A 20,354-nucleotide genomic window follows, 5' to 3' on the forward strand; every position below is an offset into this window, starting at 1 on the left:
TAATAATTTAAAATCCCGAAGACGCCCGAAGTATAGTTCACCAGTCAAACTACCGTTCGGACGCCTTCGCTCCGACAAAACAATTGATAAAAAGGTAATTATTCTTTAGTTTAATGAAAAGTTTCACTAGTTGAACTGTATGAACTCTCAACTCCAAAAAGAAGCTACAGTTTGGTCGTAAAAGTATATGTAAAAAAAAAAATACATTGAATACATTGTGTATTGAGTGCTGGTCGTTTTAGAAGGTGTGTGTTGCCATTTTGTGACGCACCTCGTGGTTGAAATTTTGTAAACAAACTTCCCTTGTAATTATTAAATAACTAAATAAAAAAAGACAATGTCGAAACGACGGATTGAAGTTTTGGACCCTTTTATCAAGAAAAAGCGGTAAGATATTTAATATTAATGTTTTATTTTTTTAATAACCCGCCAACACGTTTGCTGTACGTGTTCGGTGCCAGAATTTTATTACTGATGGTAAAATTATTGCTGTTGAATTTTTAGCAGAATTATAAGTTGTGATAATAAATAAATTTACTTACAATTCAGTTGTAATTTTTTATTAAGTTCAAAAAGTGTCAGATTGTTTTATAGTCTGGGTGAATAAATGTCTGATAGCTGAGCGGCAGAAAATCTTTCCTCCATTGCTCTATTTAATGACATGTGTAAATTTATTGTGATAAAAACTGGAATAATTAAAATTAAATTAATAAATATCTAAAAATATGTGGGATTTTTTTTTTATCAAAAAAAAAAATAAAAAAAATTTTACATGTAAAAAATGTCAGGTGCAATTTTTTAAATGAAAATTAAGTTAGCCGACATCTAAATAATTTTTAGAATTTTTTTTTATTGAAAAAATTATTAGAAAAAATAAACAAAAAATTTTAATTGTAAACAACTTAAAAAATTTTAAGTGCAATTTTTAAAAAATATTTTTTTGTTCTAATTTAATTATTGAAAAAAAAATTAAAAATATCGGCTAACTTTATTATTATTTTTTTTAATTGTACTTTAATTGAAAATCAAATTTTTTTAGAGAGGAAGCTAAACTAGACATGGCAGGTTCATCAGCGTCATCTTCAACCGGTGGAACAGCAGTAGGCGCGTCAACTGGAGCGAACAAATCATTGTGCCCACCTTCAGGGCCAGGACAGATTAATCCTTACACAAAGTTACCTTTCACACCGCGGTACTATGAATTTTATAAGAAACGGATCACATTGCCGGTATTCGAGTACAGAGCTGACTTTATGCGTCTGTTGAGTGAGTACCAGTGCATCGTCCTGGTCGGTGAGACCGGGTCTGGTAAAACCACTCAGATACCCCAGTGGTGCGTTGAGTATTCTACTCAGACTGGGACAAAGGGTGTTGCTTGTACTCAGGTATTATTAAAATTCAATTTTAATATTTAAATTATTCAATTTTTTTTTTTTTTTTTTATCTTATTAAGAGAATAAGCAAAATTTTGTGGTCAGGTTTTAAAAATTACAACTGGCTCTTTGATCTTAATTACCTTGCAATTTATCTATATTATTTTTTTTCTTAAAAACTCTAGATGGATAATTAAGAAATGACCATTTATCTTGTGAACTATTGACATTTTTAAAGATCTAAGCTTATTCCAAGATTATACTCATCGAGACCTTTCATTTGAGTACCCACATCATTTTTTCATATATTTTATATATTTATATATATTATGTATATGTATATATCAAAAATCCATGTAGGTACTCAAATGAAAGCTCTTGATAAGTGTAACATCAGGATGAGCTTATATCGTTAAAATCTGTATTATAAATTAAGAAATGACCTTGTACCTTGTCAACTATTGACTTTTTTAAAGATATAAGCTCATCCCGATGTTACAATCATCGAGACCTTTCATTTGAGTACCCACATGCATTTTTTATATATTTATCATATATACATATATATAATATATATAAATATATAAAATATATGAAAAATTGATGTGGGTACTCAAATGAAAGCTCTTGATGAGTGTAACATCAGGATGAGCTTATATGTTTAAAAATGTCAATGGTTTAGAAAATATCGTGCAATTTAATAAAAATTAAATATCTAATAATTAATTTTATTTTTAAACTAAATCCTCTAGCCTCGTCGAGTAGCAGCAATGAGCGTGGCCCAGCGAGTCTCAGAAGAGATGGACGTAACATTGGGAGAGCAAGTGGGGTACAGCATCCGTTTCGAGGACTGCAGCTCGCCTTACACAGTCCTGAAATACATGACAGATGGTATGCTTCTGCGAGAAGGAATGTCGGACCCGATGCTGGAGGCTTACCAAGTGATCCTGCTGGATGAAGCCCACGAGCGGACACTGGCGACCGACTTGCTGATGGGAGTCCTGAAAGAAGTGACCAAGCAGCGGTCTGACTTGAAGCTTGTGATCATGAGTGCCACCCTGGACGCTGGAAAATTCCAGCAGTACTTCGACAACGCTCCGCTGATGAATGTTCCGGGTCGTACCCACCCGGTCGAAATATTCTACACCCCGGAACCCGAGCGGGACTACCTTGAGGCCGCAATCCGTACTGTCATCCAGATCCACATGTGCGAGGAAGTCCCCGGGGACTTGTTGCTCTTCTTGACAGGTCAGGAAGAAATTGAGGAAGCCTGCAAGCGGATAAAACGCGAGATGGACAACCTTGGTCCGGATGTCGGGGAACTCAAGTGCATCCCGCTGTACTCAACTCTGCCTCCAAACTTGCAGCAGAGGATCTTCGAACCGGCTCCTCCGAACAAACCCAACGGCGCCATTGGACGCAAGGTCGTTGTCTCGACTAATATTGCCGAGACTTCTTTGACTATTGATGGTGTGGTGTTTGTCATTGATCCTGGGTTCGCTAAGCAGAAAGTTTACAATCCAAGGATTAGGGTTGAGTCCCTTCTTGTGTCTCCTATCAGCAAAGCTTCGGCTCAACAAGTAAAAAATTGTTTTATATTTTTACTTATATATCTCTAGATACGTAATTAAGAAATTACCTTGTATCTTGTGAACTATTGACATTTTTAAAGATATAAGCTCATCCTGATGATACATTTATCGAGACCTTTCATTTGAGTACCCACATCATTTTTTTATATATTTCATATATATATATATATATATAAAATATGACAAAAATGCATGTGGGTACTCAAATGAAAGCTCTTGATGAGTGTAACATCAGGATAAGCTTATATCTTCAAAAATGTCAGTAAATAAGAAGTTATATTATATCTTGTGAACTATTGACATTTTTAAAGATATAAGCTCATCCTAATGTGACATTCATCGAGACCTTTCATTTGAGTCCCCACATCAATTTTTCATATATTTTATATATTTATATATGTATAAATATAAAATATGACAAAAATGCAAGTGGGTACTCAAATGAAAGCTCTTGACGAGTGTTACATCGGGATGAGATTATATCTTAAAAAATGTCAATCATTAAAAAATGACATTGTATCTTGTGAACTATTAACATTTTTTAAAATCTAAGCTCATCCTGATGTTACACTCATCAAGACCTTTCATTTGAGTACCCTCACCAATTTTTCCTATATTTTACATATTTATATATATCATATATAGGTATATATGAAAAATATATCAAATAAGCATGTGGGTACTCAAATGAAAGCTCGTGATGAGTGTAACATCGGGATGAGCTTATATCTTTAAAAATGTCAATAGTCAAAAAAGTACAGTGTAATTTAGCACAATTCATTTTTTAATAATGCAAAATTTTATTTATTTATCGTTCACAAGTCACGGCAGTCACATAGTGACTGCATGGTTTCTATTTATTATTATTATTATTATTGTTTTTGTTTTTTTTGTTATTGTGATGAATAATATATATTTATCTATATAGAGAGCTGGACGAGCTGGAAGAACTAGACCCGGTAAATGCTTCAGATTATACACAGAAAGAGCGTACAAAAATGAGATGCAAGAGAATACTTATCCAGAAATCTTAAGATCTAATTTGGGAAGCGTTGTGCTGCAGTTGAAAAAATTGGGAATAGATGATTTGGTCCACTTTGATTTTATGGACCCTCCAGCACCTGAAACTCTTATGCGAGCTTTGGAGTTGTTGAATTATTTGGCGGCCTTGGATGATGACGGAAATTTGACGGACTTGGGGGCTATTATGGCGGAATTTCCTTTGGACCCTCAACTTGCTAAGATGTTAATTGCTTCTTGCAATCATAATTGTAGCAATGAAATTCTCAGTATCACTGCTATGTTGTCAGGTAATGTTACTGTAAAAATGGGGATTTTTATTATTATTATTATTAAGAAAAATTAAATTAAATAATAATTAAATTAAAGTATTATTTTTATAATTATTATATTGATTTAAATATTGATGATTGATGTGATATTAGTCCCACAGTGTTTTGTAAGACCAAATGAAGCTAAAAAGGCTGCTGATGATGCAAAGATGAAATTCGCTCATATTGATGGGGACCATTTGACATTATTAAATGTGTATCATGCTTTTAAACAAAGTAAGTATCATAATTACTACTATTATTATTAAAAATATTCATTAATTAAATTATTCATAAATTTTTTCAGGTATGGAAGATCCACAGTGGTGTTATGATCACTTTGTGAATTACCGATCACTAAAAAGCGGAGACAATGTTCGACAACAGTTGAGTAGAATTATGGACCGATTTTCGTTGAAGAGAACATCTACTGATTTTACATCTAAAGATTATTACATTAATATTAGAAAAGCACTTGTTGATGGATTCTTCATGCAGGTAATTTATTTATTTATTATTTTTATCCTGGCTTGTATTTTATTTTATTTTATTAATTAATTAAAATAATTTAATTTTTTTTTTTTTTTTTTTTTTTTTTTTTTTTTTAATAGGTTGCACATTTAGAAAGAACAGGACATTATTTAACAATTAAAGACAATCAAATGGTACAATTACATCCTAGTAGTTGTTTGGATCATAAACCAGAATGGGTTATTTATAATGAATTTGTTTTAACGACTAAAAATTATATAAGAACTGTTACAGATATTAAACGTAAGTTATTTTTTTATTCATTATTATTATTATTATATAAAATCGGGTTTCTTAGACAAATTAAGAGTCATTGCAAAGGTCTTAACTTGAATTTGCCTTTTCAAGCTTTCTATGTATCTCTAGAAACATAATTAAGAAATGACCTTGTATCTTGTGAACTATTGACATTTTTAAAGATATAAGCTCATCCTGATGTTACACTCATGGAGACCTTTCATTTGAGTACCCATATCAATTTTTCATATATTTTATATATTTCTATATATTATATTTATGTATAAATGAAAAATATATCAAAAATTGATGTGGGTACTCAAATGAAAGCTCTTGATGAGTTTTACATCGGGATGAGCTTATATTTTAAAAAATGTCAATAATTAAAATATGACCTTGTATTTTTTAAACTATTGACATTTTTAAAGATCTAAGCTCATTCCAAGATTATACTCGTCGAGACCTTTCATTTGAATACCCACATCAATTTTTCATATATTTTATATATTTATATATATTACATATATGTATATATGAAAAATATATCAAAAATTGATGTGGGTACTCATATGAAAGCTCTTGATGAGCGTAATGTCAAGATGAGCTTATATCTTAAAAAATGTCAGTAATTAAGAAATGACATTGTATCTTTTCAACTATTGACATTTTTAAAGATCTAAGCTCATTCAAAGATTATACTCATCGAGACCTTTTATTTGAGTATCTACATCATATTTTCATATATTTTATATATTTATATATGAAAAATGTATGAAAAATGCATGTGGGTACTCAAATGAAAGCTCTTGATGAGTGTAACATCGGGATGAACTTATATTTTCAAAAAAGTCAATATTTAAGAAAGTACAGTGTAATTTAACAAAATTTATTATTTAATAAAGCAAAATTTTATTTATTTATAGTTCATAAGTTACAGCAGTCACGTAGTGACTGAAAAGTTGCTAGTTATAATTATAATCATAATAATATTAAGAATTATTACTATTATTATTTTTTTTTTAATAAAAAATTACACTAAAAATATATAAAAAGCAATTAATTAATAATAAAATTTAATTCAACAGCTGAATGGTTATTAAAAATAGCACCGCAGTACTACGACCTCCAAAATTTCCCTCAATGTGAAGCAAAACGACAATTAGAAGTAATACAAGCAAGATTAGAATCTAAACAGTACCAAGAAGGTTTCTAAATATTATATTTTTAAATAATTAGTTCATTTGGATAATTTAAGGACTAAGAAAAAAATATATTTTAATTGTCATGTTCAGTTAAATAAGACAAAATCACCGATCACCTATAAATATAATTAATATTATACATATTATTACGGCATTTCTCTTATTACTGTCTTTATTGTCGCATTTTTTATAAAAAATCTACCGAATAATTAATAAAATTATTAATTTTATCAAATTATTTCAAATAATCTTTTGTTTTTTAATTAATGCAGCACAAAATATCAAAAGTGAATTTTTGTTACAAATATTTATAAATAAAAAATCATCTGGTGGAAGATAAATTTCATATATTTTTTTGGGTTTTTAAAAATTATTTATTACTTCATTGTAAATAATTGCATAAAAAATTAATAAATAAATAACAATAGCTGTCAAAAAAAAATATTTAATTGTATTCTCTTCATTCCAATAAAAATATTAGATAAAAAAAATTTGTTTTATTTTTGTTTAATATTAAATTATTGAAAAGAAAATTTTTTTTCAAGTTTAAAAATTTTGATATTAAGAAAAAAAAAATAAATTTTTCAAGTGTCATTTTAAATAATAAATAAATACTAGAATCTAATATTATATTTAATTAAATGTGATACTGAAATAAGCTGACAACTGTTAATTTTTATTTAAAAAAATACTTTTAACAATTTTTACTAATAACTTTTTTTAAAATAATTTTTTAATTGATTTTCAACTACACCTTGGTCCGCAAAAACAATCATTTTTTTCTGCATGAACAGAGCCGCGACTTGCATTTAGTTTTAACGCAGTTACATTTGATAATAATAATTTATTATACCAGTCATATCCTTTGTAAATAATGATCTTTTTTGCCGTGTGTGTTTTTGTACAATCAATATTTAATAGTTGTTGATTTCTTGTCTTATATTTACATCGTTCACTGTTATATTGAATGAGTTTAGAAAGATAAGCTGGTGTTAATTTGTTTATTATTTTATAAATAAATATGCAAGTATTGTAAATTATTTGTTGCCTAATAGAAAGCCATCCAAGTGTCTCTAACATGAGTTTTATACTAGTATATTTGTTTACTAAAAGACTGTTTCGCATGGCTCGGTTTTGCATTTTCTGTAATATATTTATCTTTTTTTACACGCTTTATATTAGCTTCACTTGTATGTCAGTTTGTCAGTATGTCAGTATGTAACTCTCCGTGGGTAATCTGCGCGCCTGCGGCCTTCCTTGGTTCTGGTAGCCGTTTCTCAGGCTCGCTCTCCGAAATCGAACTCTGATTCCCCGTATTTATAATATTTATAAATAATTATTTTTTATTAGCTTCACTTGTATGTCAGTATGTCAGTATGTCAGTATGTAACTCTCCGTGGGTAATTTGCGCGCCTGAATATTTTTGATAATCAACAAATAATAGTTTAAAAAAACTAAAAAATCACGCTTTTATAAATAAACCTAACTAAAAAGTAAAAAATAAATAATAGTTTAAAAAAACTAAAAACACGCTTTTTATAGAAAACCAAACTAAAAAATAGAAAATAAATTTAAATTAAGAATAGTGTTAAAAATTTCAATAATTGTCGGATCTAATTGTCGGATATTTGAGAACTCTTTTCTTATCCGCGGGATACGCATTTGGAATGCGCTACCCCCAGCATTACCTAAAGCTGACAATTATGAACTGTTCCGTAGTGCGTGCTATAATTGTTATTTGCAAAAGTATTAATTTATGATATTGAGCTTTGATTGTCATTATTGTATGCTGCTGTGCCTTGAGTGATATTGAATGATATTAGTTTTGCTTAACTGTGCTATTACCAGGTTTTCTGGCAACTTGTCTCATATCTACCACGATTATAATTTATAATTTATAATTCACGTTATTATTTCATTATAATATGTTATTATTTTATTATTTTCAATTTATGTAATTACATGCTCTGTATTTTACACTGATTATAATGTATAATTATGATGGTCCTGAGGGAGCTAAGGCTCTAGGGTCAATAAAGTTTATTATCTATCTATCTATCTATCTATAAATTAATAATAGTGTAAATAAAAAATGTATTTTATTTTAAAAAAGCGTGAGGTGCATGGTGTCAATAGTTATAAATATTTTATTGACAGATATGAGTAGAGTGATTATCATTTTGATAATATCTTAAAAAGCACCCCACGCTTTTTAAAAATAAAATACATTTTTTTATTTACACTATTATTAATTTATATTTATTGAAATTTTTAACACTATTCTTAATTTAAATTTATTTTCTATTTTTTAGTTTGGTTTTCTATAAAAAGCGTGTTTTTAGTTTTTTTAAACTATTTTTTTTTCGTCATAATCTATCATAATAGTACTGCAATAATTGAAATGAGGGGCGATGATTGTTTTATATATATCATTTTGTAAAACTACTAACGCTATTATTAAGTCTATATTTATTTATTTAGTTTTAATTCCGGCACGTTCTATCGAGGTGCAGGACACATGTGCATAGAACCAGAATATACAGAGTATAATTTGAGTTAAGTTTGTGATACAATATATAAAAATACAATTTATAAAAACACAATACAAAGTTTTAACATATCATACAAAGAAAAGAAAAAGATACAATAAATTAAGATAGATTAAATCGAATTTTCAAGAATCCATAAACAACTAATCTTCTTGCGAATACATTTAGGTTTAACATTAAAATTTTTTAAATTCAACGGTAGTTTATTATAGTATTTAATTGCAACATAGTATGCATTTTTTGAGCTTATTGATTTTTTGATTTTAGGTAATATTAGCTGTCTAGTTCTACTAGGTATTTGACAATCTTTCCGCAAATAACTTTTTACATTCTGAGAAGTAGTACGTAATACTATTGGCTATGAAAGCCTGCCTTATATTTAATGGTGTTACAAGTTTATTAGTTGTATTTATTTTATTAATTAGTCTGTTCTGTAAAGAGATTATAGGTTTTATAGAATCTAAGGCTAAATCATAATGTCGCAAGACATCGAAACAACGACAGAACTGATAGGCTCATTGCACCCATACCACACACTTGGATTTATCAGCACTGGTTCCTGGTGTTGGGAACAAATTTCTGGAATTCATTACCACCAGCTATTACCCTGGCGGAGTTTCAAATGAAATGTTTCAACTACCTGCAAGATATTCAAGATATTGAACGAGCAGAGCTTAGTGCGGAACTGTATCGAGGCTAGTGATTCTACGACTCAGTGATTGTTAATCAATGATTAAAACTTTTTAAAACTATGAAAATTTATATTTTATTTATTTATTGTTATTTGGCCATGGAGTCTAGGCTCCTTGCGGCCATCACGGATACAATTATTTAATACAAAAAGTATATGGTATAAATATATAATCTTATATAAAATATAAAAAGTAAAAAGTAAATAATAATGCACTATCATCATCACCTCATTACACATTTATCAATCAATCAGTTATTCTTTTAAATTCGACAGATAGAAATTAAAGCATTAACTCCGAAATTCCTTATATTGACTTTACTTTTTTGAGTTCTTGTTTACTTTTGGAGTTCTTCTTTACTCTTGTAATTTGCAATTAGCCTGAGAGAGACCATATTATTATAATAATCATAATTATAATTATTATTTTCATTCTCATTAATGTCATTTTTATGATCATCATCATCAATATTATTGCTTTTTATATTATGTATTAACTTTTTCTTTACTTATTGTAAATGTACACTCTGTAAAAACAAATATTGAGTCTTGGCTGCTAGGGGACTGTAGTCCTGCGGCCAGTTAAATAAATGCATCACATTACATTAAATTTATATAAAATATTTCATTTTTGGGCAATTTTTTTTTTATGTCACCATCACTACCCCCGACTTTTAACTTTCTGATGAATTCATAATAATAATAATCACGATCATGATGATGATCATCATCATCATTATCATCATCATGCTGGCGCTTGGTTGAACCCTCGCCCAGCGACCAGGAACAATTATTGATCAGGGGTTTATTTTCGTTGGTGGAGACTTTTTTTCAAGGCCCAGCCTTTTGGAGTTCCTCGAACAGTTTCTTTCAACTGTTGAATCTCCTTCAGTGCTTGCTGATGTTTATTTTCGAGGTCGTGGAACCTGGAAACCAACAAGGCGTATTCACTGGATCCACTGGACTTTTTGTTCTCAACATCTGTCAAATGTTGCTTTAACTTGTCGATTAGCACGTCTAACTGATGGATAACCCCTTTTAGATTTTCTATTTCTCCAGTTGAATCGTTAGTGTGCTGCTTCTCAAGCTTCTGGAGTAGCTGCAAGTAGTTTGAGCGATCTTCTATGTATTTACTCAGTCGACATTTACTTAATCGACATTCACAATCAACGCGCCTTTGCTCAAAATTTTCCAGAGTCTTGAGCAGTTCTTCTCTCTCTGCCTCCAGATTTTTTATTTCCAACGACATTTGCTCTTGCTCTTCATTAATTTCGGCGTCCATTTGTCTTGTCGGTTGAAATTTTAAATGGTCTATGGCTTTAAACGTGAAAAACGTTTAAATTAGCGGGAAAACTAACAATCAGGTTAGGTCTCCATGTCTCAAGGTTGCATGAACAGTACCCCGTATGGAGGGTAGAGGTCTCTCTACCTCTACCCTCTGTAGTTGTTAGAGGATAGGGACCGAGCCTCTAGACTGTCACGCCAACTGGTGACTTAAATGTACAAATTACGGGCAAAAGTTTTGAATTTTTACATGAGTTTCACTTTTTATTAATTTTTATCTTAATAAATGGATAGATTTTTGGCAGTATTTTTATCAATATAATTTAGTTATACTTTAAATTATATAATTACACTGGACTGAAAGTGTAAAATAAATTAACCACTGAAATTTTGATGTTTTTCTCTGACTGGCTGTGGTTCGCGGTCGAAAAATGGTAGACAAATAACCTTGATAGAAGTGCAACTGAGTGGAACATAACCTAGCGCTCATGTTTTCTCAGGTATTTAAATGTTTTTCTTCAACTAGATTCCATAAATATCTAGGTTCAAAAGTTTTTTCACAATTTCAATCATTTCTGCTTTGAATACGATCGGTTGTTACCCGTTAAAAACTGTAATTAATTATTTTTTCCTATTTTTCATTATTATTTCATTAACAATTGCAATATTTTTGCCCGTTTTTTGTGTAAATTTAACACCAGAGTGCGCCACTTCCGACAGATGTGCTGCCTCTACAGTTAGGGCTCGGTCCCTATACTACACTACATATTGATAATGATAATAATATTTGCAAGATTAATTAATATTTAATGATATTTATTCACTTATTATTTACATAAGTCACTTAGCGTCTCTCTTATATCTAGTCAGGTCACAATCAATAATAATAATTATGATAATAATGATAATGCACAATTACGCCACAGCTATGGCGTGCTAAAAGGCGGGATTATTTGAATCTGTGCGGGATTGTTTGTTGGAGAGAGTGAGAGGGTTTCCCGCTCCGATGACTGGCGCTTTGGTAGGTTTGATTTGATTTCTGGCCGCTGGGAGCGCGACCGAGGCGGCAGGACCGCCACACCTCCATAGTACCCCGTAAGTCATGATAATTGTATAAATTTAAAATAATGACACTAAAGTATGAAAATAAAGTTAGCCGACATTTCAAAATCTTTAGAAATTTTTTATTGATAAAAATTTCAATTAAACAATCAAAAAAAAAATTTCACATGTAAAAAAACTTTAAAAAACTATAAGTGCAATTTTTTACAAATATCTTTTTAATTGTAATTTAATTAAAAAATTTTTAGACGTCTGCTAACTTTAGTGATGACAATAATAATAAAGTTAGCCGACATTTTTGATTTTTTTTATTTTGCTTAATTTAATAATTTATAACTAAAAAATATTTTTTAAAAATTGCACTTATAGTTTTTCAAGTTTTCAACAAATGAAAAAGTTTTTTTTAATTTTTTTGTAATAATTGTTTATATAATAAAAATTTTTTAATTTTTATCAATTAAATTACAACTAAAAAGATATTTGTAAAAAATTGCACTTAATATTTTTTAAGTTTTTTACAAATGACAATTTAAAAAAACTTTTTTGTAATAATTTTTTCAATGAAAAAAAATTCTTTAAATTTTCAGATGACGGCTAACTTAATTTTAATTTAAATAGTGAAAACTGTCTAAATTAAAAAGTATAAGTTCTATGTTGTAGAATATTTATTACATTTTTTTTTAATTAAATATAATTTATCAAAGTACAAAGAGAGACATTGTAGGATAATCTGTAACAATTTTAATTTCTTTCGTCATCTTAGAAAAAAATAGTAGTGGGGGTAAAATAAAGTTTTAAAGTTCATTAAAATGAATGAAAATATCTTTCTCTCTCTACACATGCTCGAAAAAAATTATCCGGCGCAGTAGGACTGACAAAGTAGCAACTTGTGTACTTGTGTTCTTGTGTGATATAATAAAAAAATAAAACAAATAATTAAACCAAAAAAATGGTTTCAATAACATTGCCAATGGTTGGAAGACTCGCTAAACTTTCTTTAGACCACTTTTACATCAGCACCCGGACAATTTTAAGGTTAAGAATTTTTAATTTATTTAAAAATTACTCCGAAAAAAATCACGCATGCAAAAGTGAGGTTAGATTTAAAAAATTAGTAAAATAATATTTTTAAATTTTTGTGACATTAAATTTAACACTTTTTTTTATTTCATTTAACAAAAATTTAATTTTTTATTTTTTTTAATTTTCAAATATCAATTTTTTTTGTCATAATTTATAAAATTATGAAATTAATTTTTTTTTAACAAAAAAATTGAATTTTTTATTTTTAAAAATTTTAAAATGTCAATTTTTTTTTTGGAATAATTTATAAAATTATTAAATTAATTTTTTAATTTTATTTAACAAAAAAATTATTTAATTTTTTTTTTTTGGCATAATTTATAATTTATAAAATTATTAAATTAATTTAGATAAAATTTTATTTAAACAGCAGCAGGACGAGGAATAATTTAATGCTTGGTAATGATTACCAAAAAAATAAATTCAGCACCGAGGCGAAGAAAGCCGATGAAGGAAGTTCAGCACCACCAGTTGATCAGCTGACGGAAAATGAAGCCAAGTTGAAGTCAGAATTGGAATTATTAAGTGCAGAGTTGAGTGAAATGAAGGAACGTTTCAGTGACTTGGATGACAAGTACAAGCGAGCGTTGGCTGATAGAGAGAATTTAAGGGTCAGGTTGACCAAGCAAATTGAAGAGGCCAGGACATTTGGGATTCTAGGATTTTGTAAGGACTTGATCGCAGTCGCTGATACTTTGAGCAAGGCTACTGAAAGTGTTCCCAAAGATCAGCTGACTGAGTCCAATCAGCATTTGAAGAATTTGTATGAAGGGTTGATACTGTCTGAAGCGGAATTACATAAGGTACAGTCACAGTTGTTTTAATATATTTTTATTTATTTATGAGAATTATGGAGTTCATTTTTGTTTGGTTGATTTAAGGTGTTTACAAAACATGGGTTGATTTCATTGAATCCTCTGGATGAGAAGTTTAATCCTCAAGATCATGAATCGCTATTCCAACAGGTATTTTTATTTTTTTATTATTTATTATTTATTATTTATTAGGCTCCATTTCTCTAGATACAAAATTACGAAATGACCTTGTAGCTTGTGAACTATTAACATTTTTAAAGATATAAGCTCATCCCGATGTTGCACTCATCGAGACCTTTCATTTGAGTACCCACATCAATTTTTCATATATTTTATATATTTATATATATATATATATATCATATATATGTATATATGACAAATATATCAAAAATGCATGTGGGTACTCAAATGAAAGCTTTTGATGAGTGTAGCATCGGAATGAGCTTATATCTTAAAAAATGTCAGTAATTAAGAAATTACATTGTATCTAATGAACTATTGACATTTTTTAAGATATAAGCTCATCCCTACATTACACTCATTGAGACCTTTCATTTGAGTACCCACATCAATTTTTCATATATTTTATATATTTATATATATATATATATGACAAATATATCAAAAATGCATGTGGGTACTCAAATAAAAGCTTTTGATGAGTGTAACATCGGAATGAGCTTATATCTTAAAAAATGTCAGTAATTAAGAAATTACATTGTAACTAGTGAACTATTGACATTTTTTAAGATATAAGCTCATCCCTACATTACACTCATTGAGACCTTTAATTTGAGTACCCACATCATTTTTTCATATATTTTATATATTTATATATATGTATATATGAAAAACATATCAAAAATGCATGTGGGTACTCAAATAAAAGCTTTTGATGAGTGTAGCATCGGAATGAGCTTATATCTTAAAAAATGTCAGTAATTAAGAAATTACATTGTAACTAGTGAACTATTGTCATTTTTTAAGATATAAGCTCATCCCTACATTACACTCATTGAGACCTTTAATTTGAGTACCCACATCAATTTTTCATATATTTTATATATTTATATATATCATATATATAAATATATGAAAAATATATCAAAAATGCATGTGGGTACTCAAATGAAAGCTCTCGATGAGTGTAACATCAGGATGAGCTTATATCTTAAAAAATGTCAATAATTAAGAAATGACTTTTTATCTTGAGAACTATTGATATTTTCAAAGATATAAGCTTATCCCTACATTACACTCATCGAGACCTTTAATTTGAATACCCACATCAATTTTTCATATATTTATATATATCATATATATGTATATATGAAAAATATATAAAAAATGCATGTGGGTACTCAAATGAAAGCTCTTAACGAGTGTAACATCAGGATGAGCTTATATTTTAAAAAACGTCAATATTTAAGAAAGTACAGTGCAATTTAAAATTCATTATTTAATAATACAAAATTTTATTTATTTATAGTTCATTATTATTAACCTTATCTTATCCTTAAAATGAATATGAACTATACAAATTTTACAGGAGGTCCAAGGCAAAACCCCAGGCACCGTAGTAGTAGTCTCTAAAATCGGCTACAAATTACACGACAAGCTAGTGAGGCCCGCGCAAGTTGGAGTAGCTAAAGGTTAACTAAACCGGGACCACATCTTGATTTCTTTTTTTTTTTTACAAATTAAAATACTAACAATTACTGTAAAATTCCTAGGCAATAATCCTTTAATTGAAATAAAAGAAATAAAACAATTCGAAAAATCAACAACGCTCAAATACTTTGTACAAATCAGGTAAGCTAGCAATCTTAAGAATACTGGAGTCATGAGCAAACTCTTTAGGCGGAAGCAGACTTTCTTTAACCGCCGGAAAAAGAGTGTACTCTATTGAATGCCGCCAATCTTTGTTAAAATCAACATTACTGTAAAACCTCGCAGTTTCTCTGGAGATATCTTCAAAGCACTTCTGCTCTTCATTCCAGTCAACCTCCGTAGCGAGTCTTACCACAAAATTAGGCAGTTCTCCAGCAACATCTGGATAATAATCTTCTAACAAAACCGGCAAAGATTTTATGTATCCATTTTTAGTGATTACAATTGCAAAATATTCCTTCAACATTTCAGATTTGCTGACCAGCAAATCTTTAACTTGTTCCGCGAACTGTTCCATAGAACTTTTAGAAGATTTTTTCTTCAGCCCAAGCTTCGCAAGTTCTACCAGCGACAAAGCTGAAGAGAATTTAAGCACTCCGTAATTAGCAAAGTCGTACAGCATTATTTCATAAAATAATTCTTCGGCTAAATTTTTAACTTTGCAGATATAAAGATCGACGTCGCTCTGGAACAAAACTAATTTTTCATCAATGCACCCGATGAAAATCATTCCAGATAATATTTTTCTCAATCCGCCGTGATAGCTGTCCTCCACTCGCTTCCTCAATCTCAAGATACTTGTTAGCTCTACAGGACGCCGGTAAGAGTTTACAGAGTAGGATTTGAATGTCGCTGCTGACTCTTTTTCTTCTTCGACTGACTCCAGACGGACGCATTCAGAAGTTTGTTCCGGAACTGTTACAGAAAACTCAGGAGTTTGTTCCGGAGGAATTTCAGGAGTTTCAGGAATTTCAGGAGGCGCTGGGGTTAATTTCAGCTCGATAATTCGATTTTCAGGGAGAGGTGCTTTAGCTTCTTTAGCTTCTCTAGTAGGTTCTTGAAAGCCGAACAACTTTTGGACTGTCTTGAGAGCCCGCTCAGCGGGTTTAGATACTATATCTGGCTCCTTGGGCTTAACTTCTTCAACAGGATCTGAAAAATTACAATTGATTTATTATTAAAAAACTATCTTTAGATACTTAATTAAGAAATTACATTGTATCTTGAGAACTATTGACATTTTTGAAGACATAAGCTCATCCTGATGTTACACTCATCGAGACCTTTCATTTGAGTACCCACATCAATTTTTCATATATTTTATATATTTATATATATATTATATATATGTATATATGAAAAATATATCAAAAATGCATGTGGGTACTCAAATGAAAGCTCTTGATGAATGTAATATCAAGATGAGCTTATATCTTAAAAAATGTCAATATTTAAGAAATGACATTGTATCTTGTGAACTATTGACATTTTTAAATATATAAGCTCATCTTTATATTATACTAATTGAGATCTTTCATTTGAATACCCACATCAATTTTTCATATATTTTATATATTATATATATGTATATATGAAAAATATCTCAAAAATTGATGTGGGTACTCAAATGAAAGCTCTTGATGAGTGTAACATCAAGATGAGCTTATATCTTAAAAAATGTCAGTATTTAAGAAATGACCTGATATCTAGTGAGCTGTTGACATTTTTAAAGATATAAGCTCACCCTGATATTACACTCATCAAGACCTTTCATTTGAGTACCCACATCAATTTTTTATATATTTTATATATTATATATATAAATATATATGTATATATAAAAAATATATCAAAAATGTATGTGGGTACTCAAATGAAAGCTCTTAATGAGTGTAACATCAGGATGAGCTTATATTTTAAAAAATGTTAATAATTAAGAAATGACCTTGTATCTAATGAACTATTGATATTTTTAAAGATATAAGCTCTTCCCGATGTTACATTTATCAAGAGCTTTCATTTGAGTACCCACATCAATTTTTTATATATTTAATATATTTATATATATTTTATATATGTATATATGAAAAATATATCAAAAATGCATGTGGGTACTCAAACGAAAGCTCTTGACGAGTGTAACATCAGGATGAGCTTATATCTTAAAAAATCTCAACAATTAAGAAAATATCGTGCAAATTACCTGTCTCTACTTCACCATCCAGCTGTTGATCCAAAGACTTTTCCAAACTGACAGTAAAATTAAACTTCTCAAGCTTCTGTGCTTGATGATCAGTGCGTACCATTTTACTGGCTTGAACCTTGCCCTTGTCCTTGTTCTCATTGCTTCCTGTAGTAAGATCAGGCAAGACCTGGCCCAAAGCTTCTCTCGAGAGGTCAACCTGTGGCAGCCTAGCCTGAGCATAAAAAGTCCTGGAGGCGTTATTAGAAGACAATTTACCATCAAGCGCCTCCTTGACTCTCTCAACAATAGCTTCTTCATGTAAAAACTTGACTTGAGACTTGGTGGGATGAACATTGACGTCCACATTGTTGGGGTCAATCTCCAGAGAGATATAACACCAAGGGTGAGTTTTCTTCGGCAGGTAGATGGAGTACAAGTCGTCGAGCATTTTTTTTATCAGCGTCGACTCGACAAGCCGGTGGTTGATGAACAACAAGAACACGAGCTTCTTATTAGAGTAATTCGGGTTTGTGATCAGCGCCTGGAGCTTGAATTTATATACCGAATCTTCTAGAGTGACTTCTATGAGCTCCCGAGCGACAGCTTGCCCGAAGAGCAGCTTGATGGTATCCACTCTGTCGGACTTGCTAGGAGTCCGGACGTAGGGGCTGTTCTCGCCTTGTTTCTTTAAAGTAAAGGCCACCGAAGAGTTGTGAACCGCATAGCGGGTCACTACTTCAGTTATTCCAGTAAATTGTTCGCTGATATTATCCAGAGCTTTCCTCCGCTGCGGTACATTATAAAAAAGGTTCTCGATGGTAATTGTAGTCCCTTGGTTCCCTGCCAACGCTTTAGGGGGCGCTTTAAGTTTACCGTCGACGTAGCTCACCCGGTGAGCTACCTTGTCCTGCGCTGTCTTTGTTGTTATTGTCAGCTGAGCCACGTGGCTGATACTTGCTAGAGCTTCTCCTCGGAAACCGTACGTTGATAAGGAGTGTAGATCAGCGAAGGAGGATAGCTTGCTGGTTGTGAAACGCTCGCAAACTATTTCGAGATCTTCTTTTAGGATTCCAGTGCCGTTGTCCTGGATCTGGATACATAATCAAGAAATTATCTTGTATTTTGTGAAATATTGATATTTTTAAAGATATAAGCTCATCCTGATGATATACTCATCGAGACCTTTCATTTGAGTACCCACATGCATTTTTGATATATTTTTCATATATACATATATATAAATATATAAAATATATGAAAAATTTATGTGGGTACTCAAAAGAAAGGTCTTGATGAGTGTAACGTCAGGATGAGCTTATATTTTAGGAAATGTCAATAATTAAGAAATTACATTGTATCTTGTGAAATATTGATATTTTTAAAGGTATAAGCTCATCCTGATGATATACTCATCGAGACCTTTCATTTGAGTACCCACATGCATTTTTGATATATTTTTCATATATACATATATATAATATATATAAATATATAAAATATATGAAAAATTGATGTGGGTACTCAAAAGAAAGGTCTTGATGAGTGTAACGTCAGGATGAGCTTATACCTTTAAAAATATCAATATTTCACAAGATACAATGTAATTTATTAATTATTGACATTTCCTAAAATATAAGCTCATCCTGATGATATACTCATCGATACCTTTCATTTGAGTACCCACATCATTTTTTCATATATTTTATATATTTATATATATGTATATATGAAAAATATATCAAAAATGCATGTGGGTACTTAAATGAAAGCTCTTGATGACTGTAACATCAAGGTGAGCTTATATCTTAAAAAATGTCAATAATTAAGAAATGACATGGTATCTTGTGAACTATTGACATTTTTTAAAATATAAGTTCATCCTGATGATATACTCATCAAGACCTTTCATTTGAGTACCCACATCATTTTTTCATATATTTTATATATTTATATATTATATATATGTATATATGAAAAATATATCAAAAATGTATGCGGGTATTCAAATGAAAGCTCTTGATGAGTGTAACATTAAAATGAGCTTATATCTTTAAAAATGTCAATCTTTAAGAAAGCACAGTACAATTTTAAAAAATTCATTGTTTAATAAAGCAAAATTTTATTTATTTATAGTCCACATAGTGACTGCAAGGTTGCTAGTAATTACTAAAGAATTTTTAGATTTGTATTATAAAAAAATATTTGTTTTTTAAATAAAATTTTTTTTTTTACTCCTTACTAATTAATGTTCTAATTGAAATTTATTTACCTGTAATAATTTTAATCCACCATCTTTGACAGTTATTTGAATGTCACTTGCTTTTGCGTCAAGACTTAAATAAAATAAATTAAATTAAAAAAATAAATAAATAAACTAAAACTTATATTCATAAATAATAACAAACCTGTTTTCAATTAATTCCTTCAACGCATTAGCCGGCTTTTGAATTATTTCACCAGCAGCAATTCGATTGACAACCACTTGATCTAATTTCTTTATTTTTCCCGGGAGTGCCATTTTATAATTATTGTCATAAATTAATCGTATTTAAATATAGAATCTTTTTCCATCCATTAATAAAAAAAATACTCAATATTTTTATTTTTATTTCAACTAATCATTCTCCGACTCCATAAAATTAACTCACGAAAAAGCGTTACTACTTTTATTATTGTTATTATCATTATTTGATCACACAGCGCGGCCTGGCGGCAAAATTCTCAACTACAAAACTTGGAATTTTT

The 20,354-nt window shown here is 29.8% G+C and overlaps 3 protein-coding genes across 5 annotated transcripts; 2 read left to right on the plus strand and 1 right to left on the minus strand.

The window, feature by feature from the left end:
• Window positions 1-198: 198 nt before the first annotated feature.
• LOC123264450 (putative pre-mRNA-splicing factor ATP-dependent RNA helicase PRP1) lies at window positions 199-6,413 on the plus strand. Its single transcript, XM_044727755.1, has 8 exons — window positions 199-387; window positions 1,040-1,385; window positions 2,126-2,953; window positions 3,894-4,275; window positions 4,411-4,533; window positions 4,604-4,794; window positions 4,908-5,070; window positions 6,150-6,413. Exons 1-8 carry the CDS (start codon window positions 338-340, stop codon window positions 6,275-6,277), a joined length of 2,211 nt encoding a protein of 736 aa, XP_044583690.1. The 5' UTR covers window positions 199-337; the 3' UTR covers window positions 6,278-6,413.
• A 6,221-nt stretch (window positions 6,414-12,634) lies between these two features.
• Window positions 12,635-15,459, plus strand: LOC123262934 (grpE protein homolog 1, mitochondrial). 3 transcript variants are annotated; one of them, XM_044725430.1, is made up of 4 exons: window positions 12,635-12,887; window positions 13,306-13,738; window positions 13,817-13,900; window positions 15,303-15,459. In XM_044725430.1, the coding sequence occupies exons 1-4, from the start codon at window positions 12,802-12,804 to the stop codon at window positions 15,408-15,410; spliced, it is 711 nt and encodes a 236-aa protein (XP_044581365.1). In that variant the 5' UTR covers window positions 12,635-12,801; the 3' UTR covers window positions 15,411-15,459. The 3 variants fall into 3 exon arrangements, with proteins under 3 accessions (XP_044581365.1, XP_044581366.1, XP_044581367.1); XM_044725431.1 differs by having other exon boundaries at window positions 13,309-13,738; XM_044725432.1 differs by having other exon boundaries at window positions 12,636-12,887; window positions 13,312-13,738.
• A 74-nt stretch (window positions 15,460-15,533) lies between these two features.
• LOC123262933 (DNA mismatch repair protein Mlh1) lies at window positions 15,534-20,256 on the minus strand. Its single transcript, XM_044725428.1, has 4 exons — window positions 20,015-20,256; window positions 19,879-19,942; window positions 17,628-18,699; window positions 15,534-16,576 (listed from the first exon to the last, which is right to left on the minus strand). Exons 1-4 carry the CDS (start codon window positions 20,125-20,127, stop codon window positions 15,534-15,536), a joined length of 2,292 nt encoding a protein of 763 aa, XP_044581363.1. The 5' UTR covers window positions 20,128-20,256.
• Between the last annotated feature and the right edge of the window lie 98 nt (window positions 20,257-20,354).

Source organism: Cotesia glomerata, linkage group LG4 (genome assembly GCF_020080835.1).
Source record: "Cotesia glomerata isolate CgM1 linkage group LG4, MPM_Cglom_v2.3, whole genome shotgun sequence".
In the NCBI taxonomy this organism is placed as follows: domain Eukaryota; kingdom Metazoa; phylum Arthropoda; class Insecta; order Hymenoptera; family Braconidae; genus Cotesia; species Cotesia glomerata.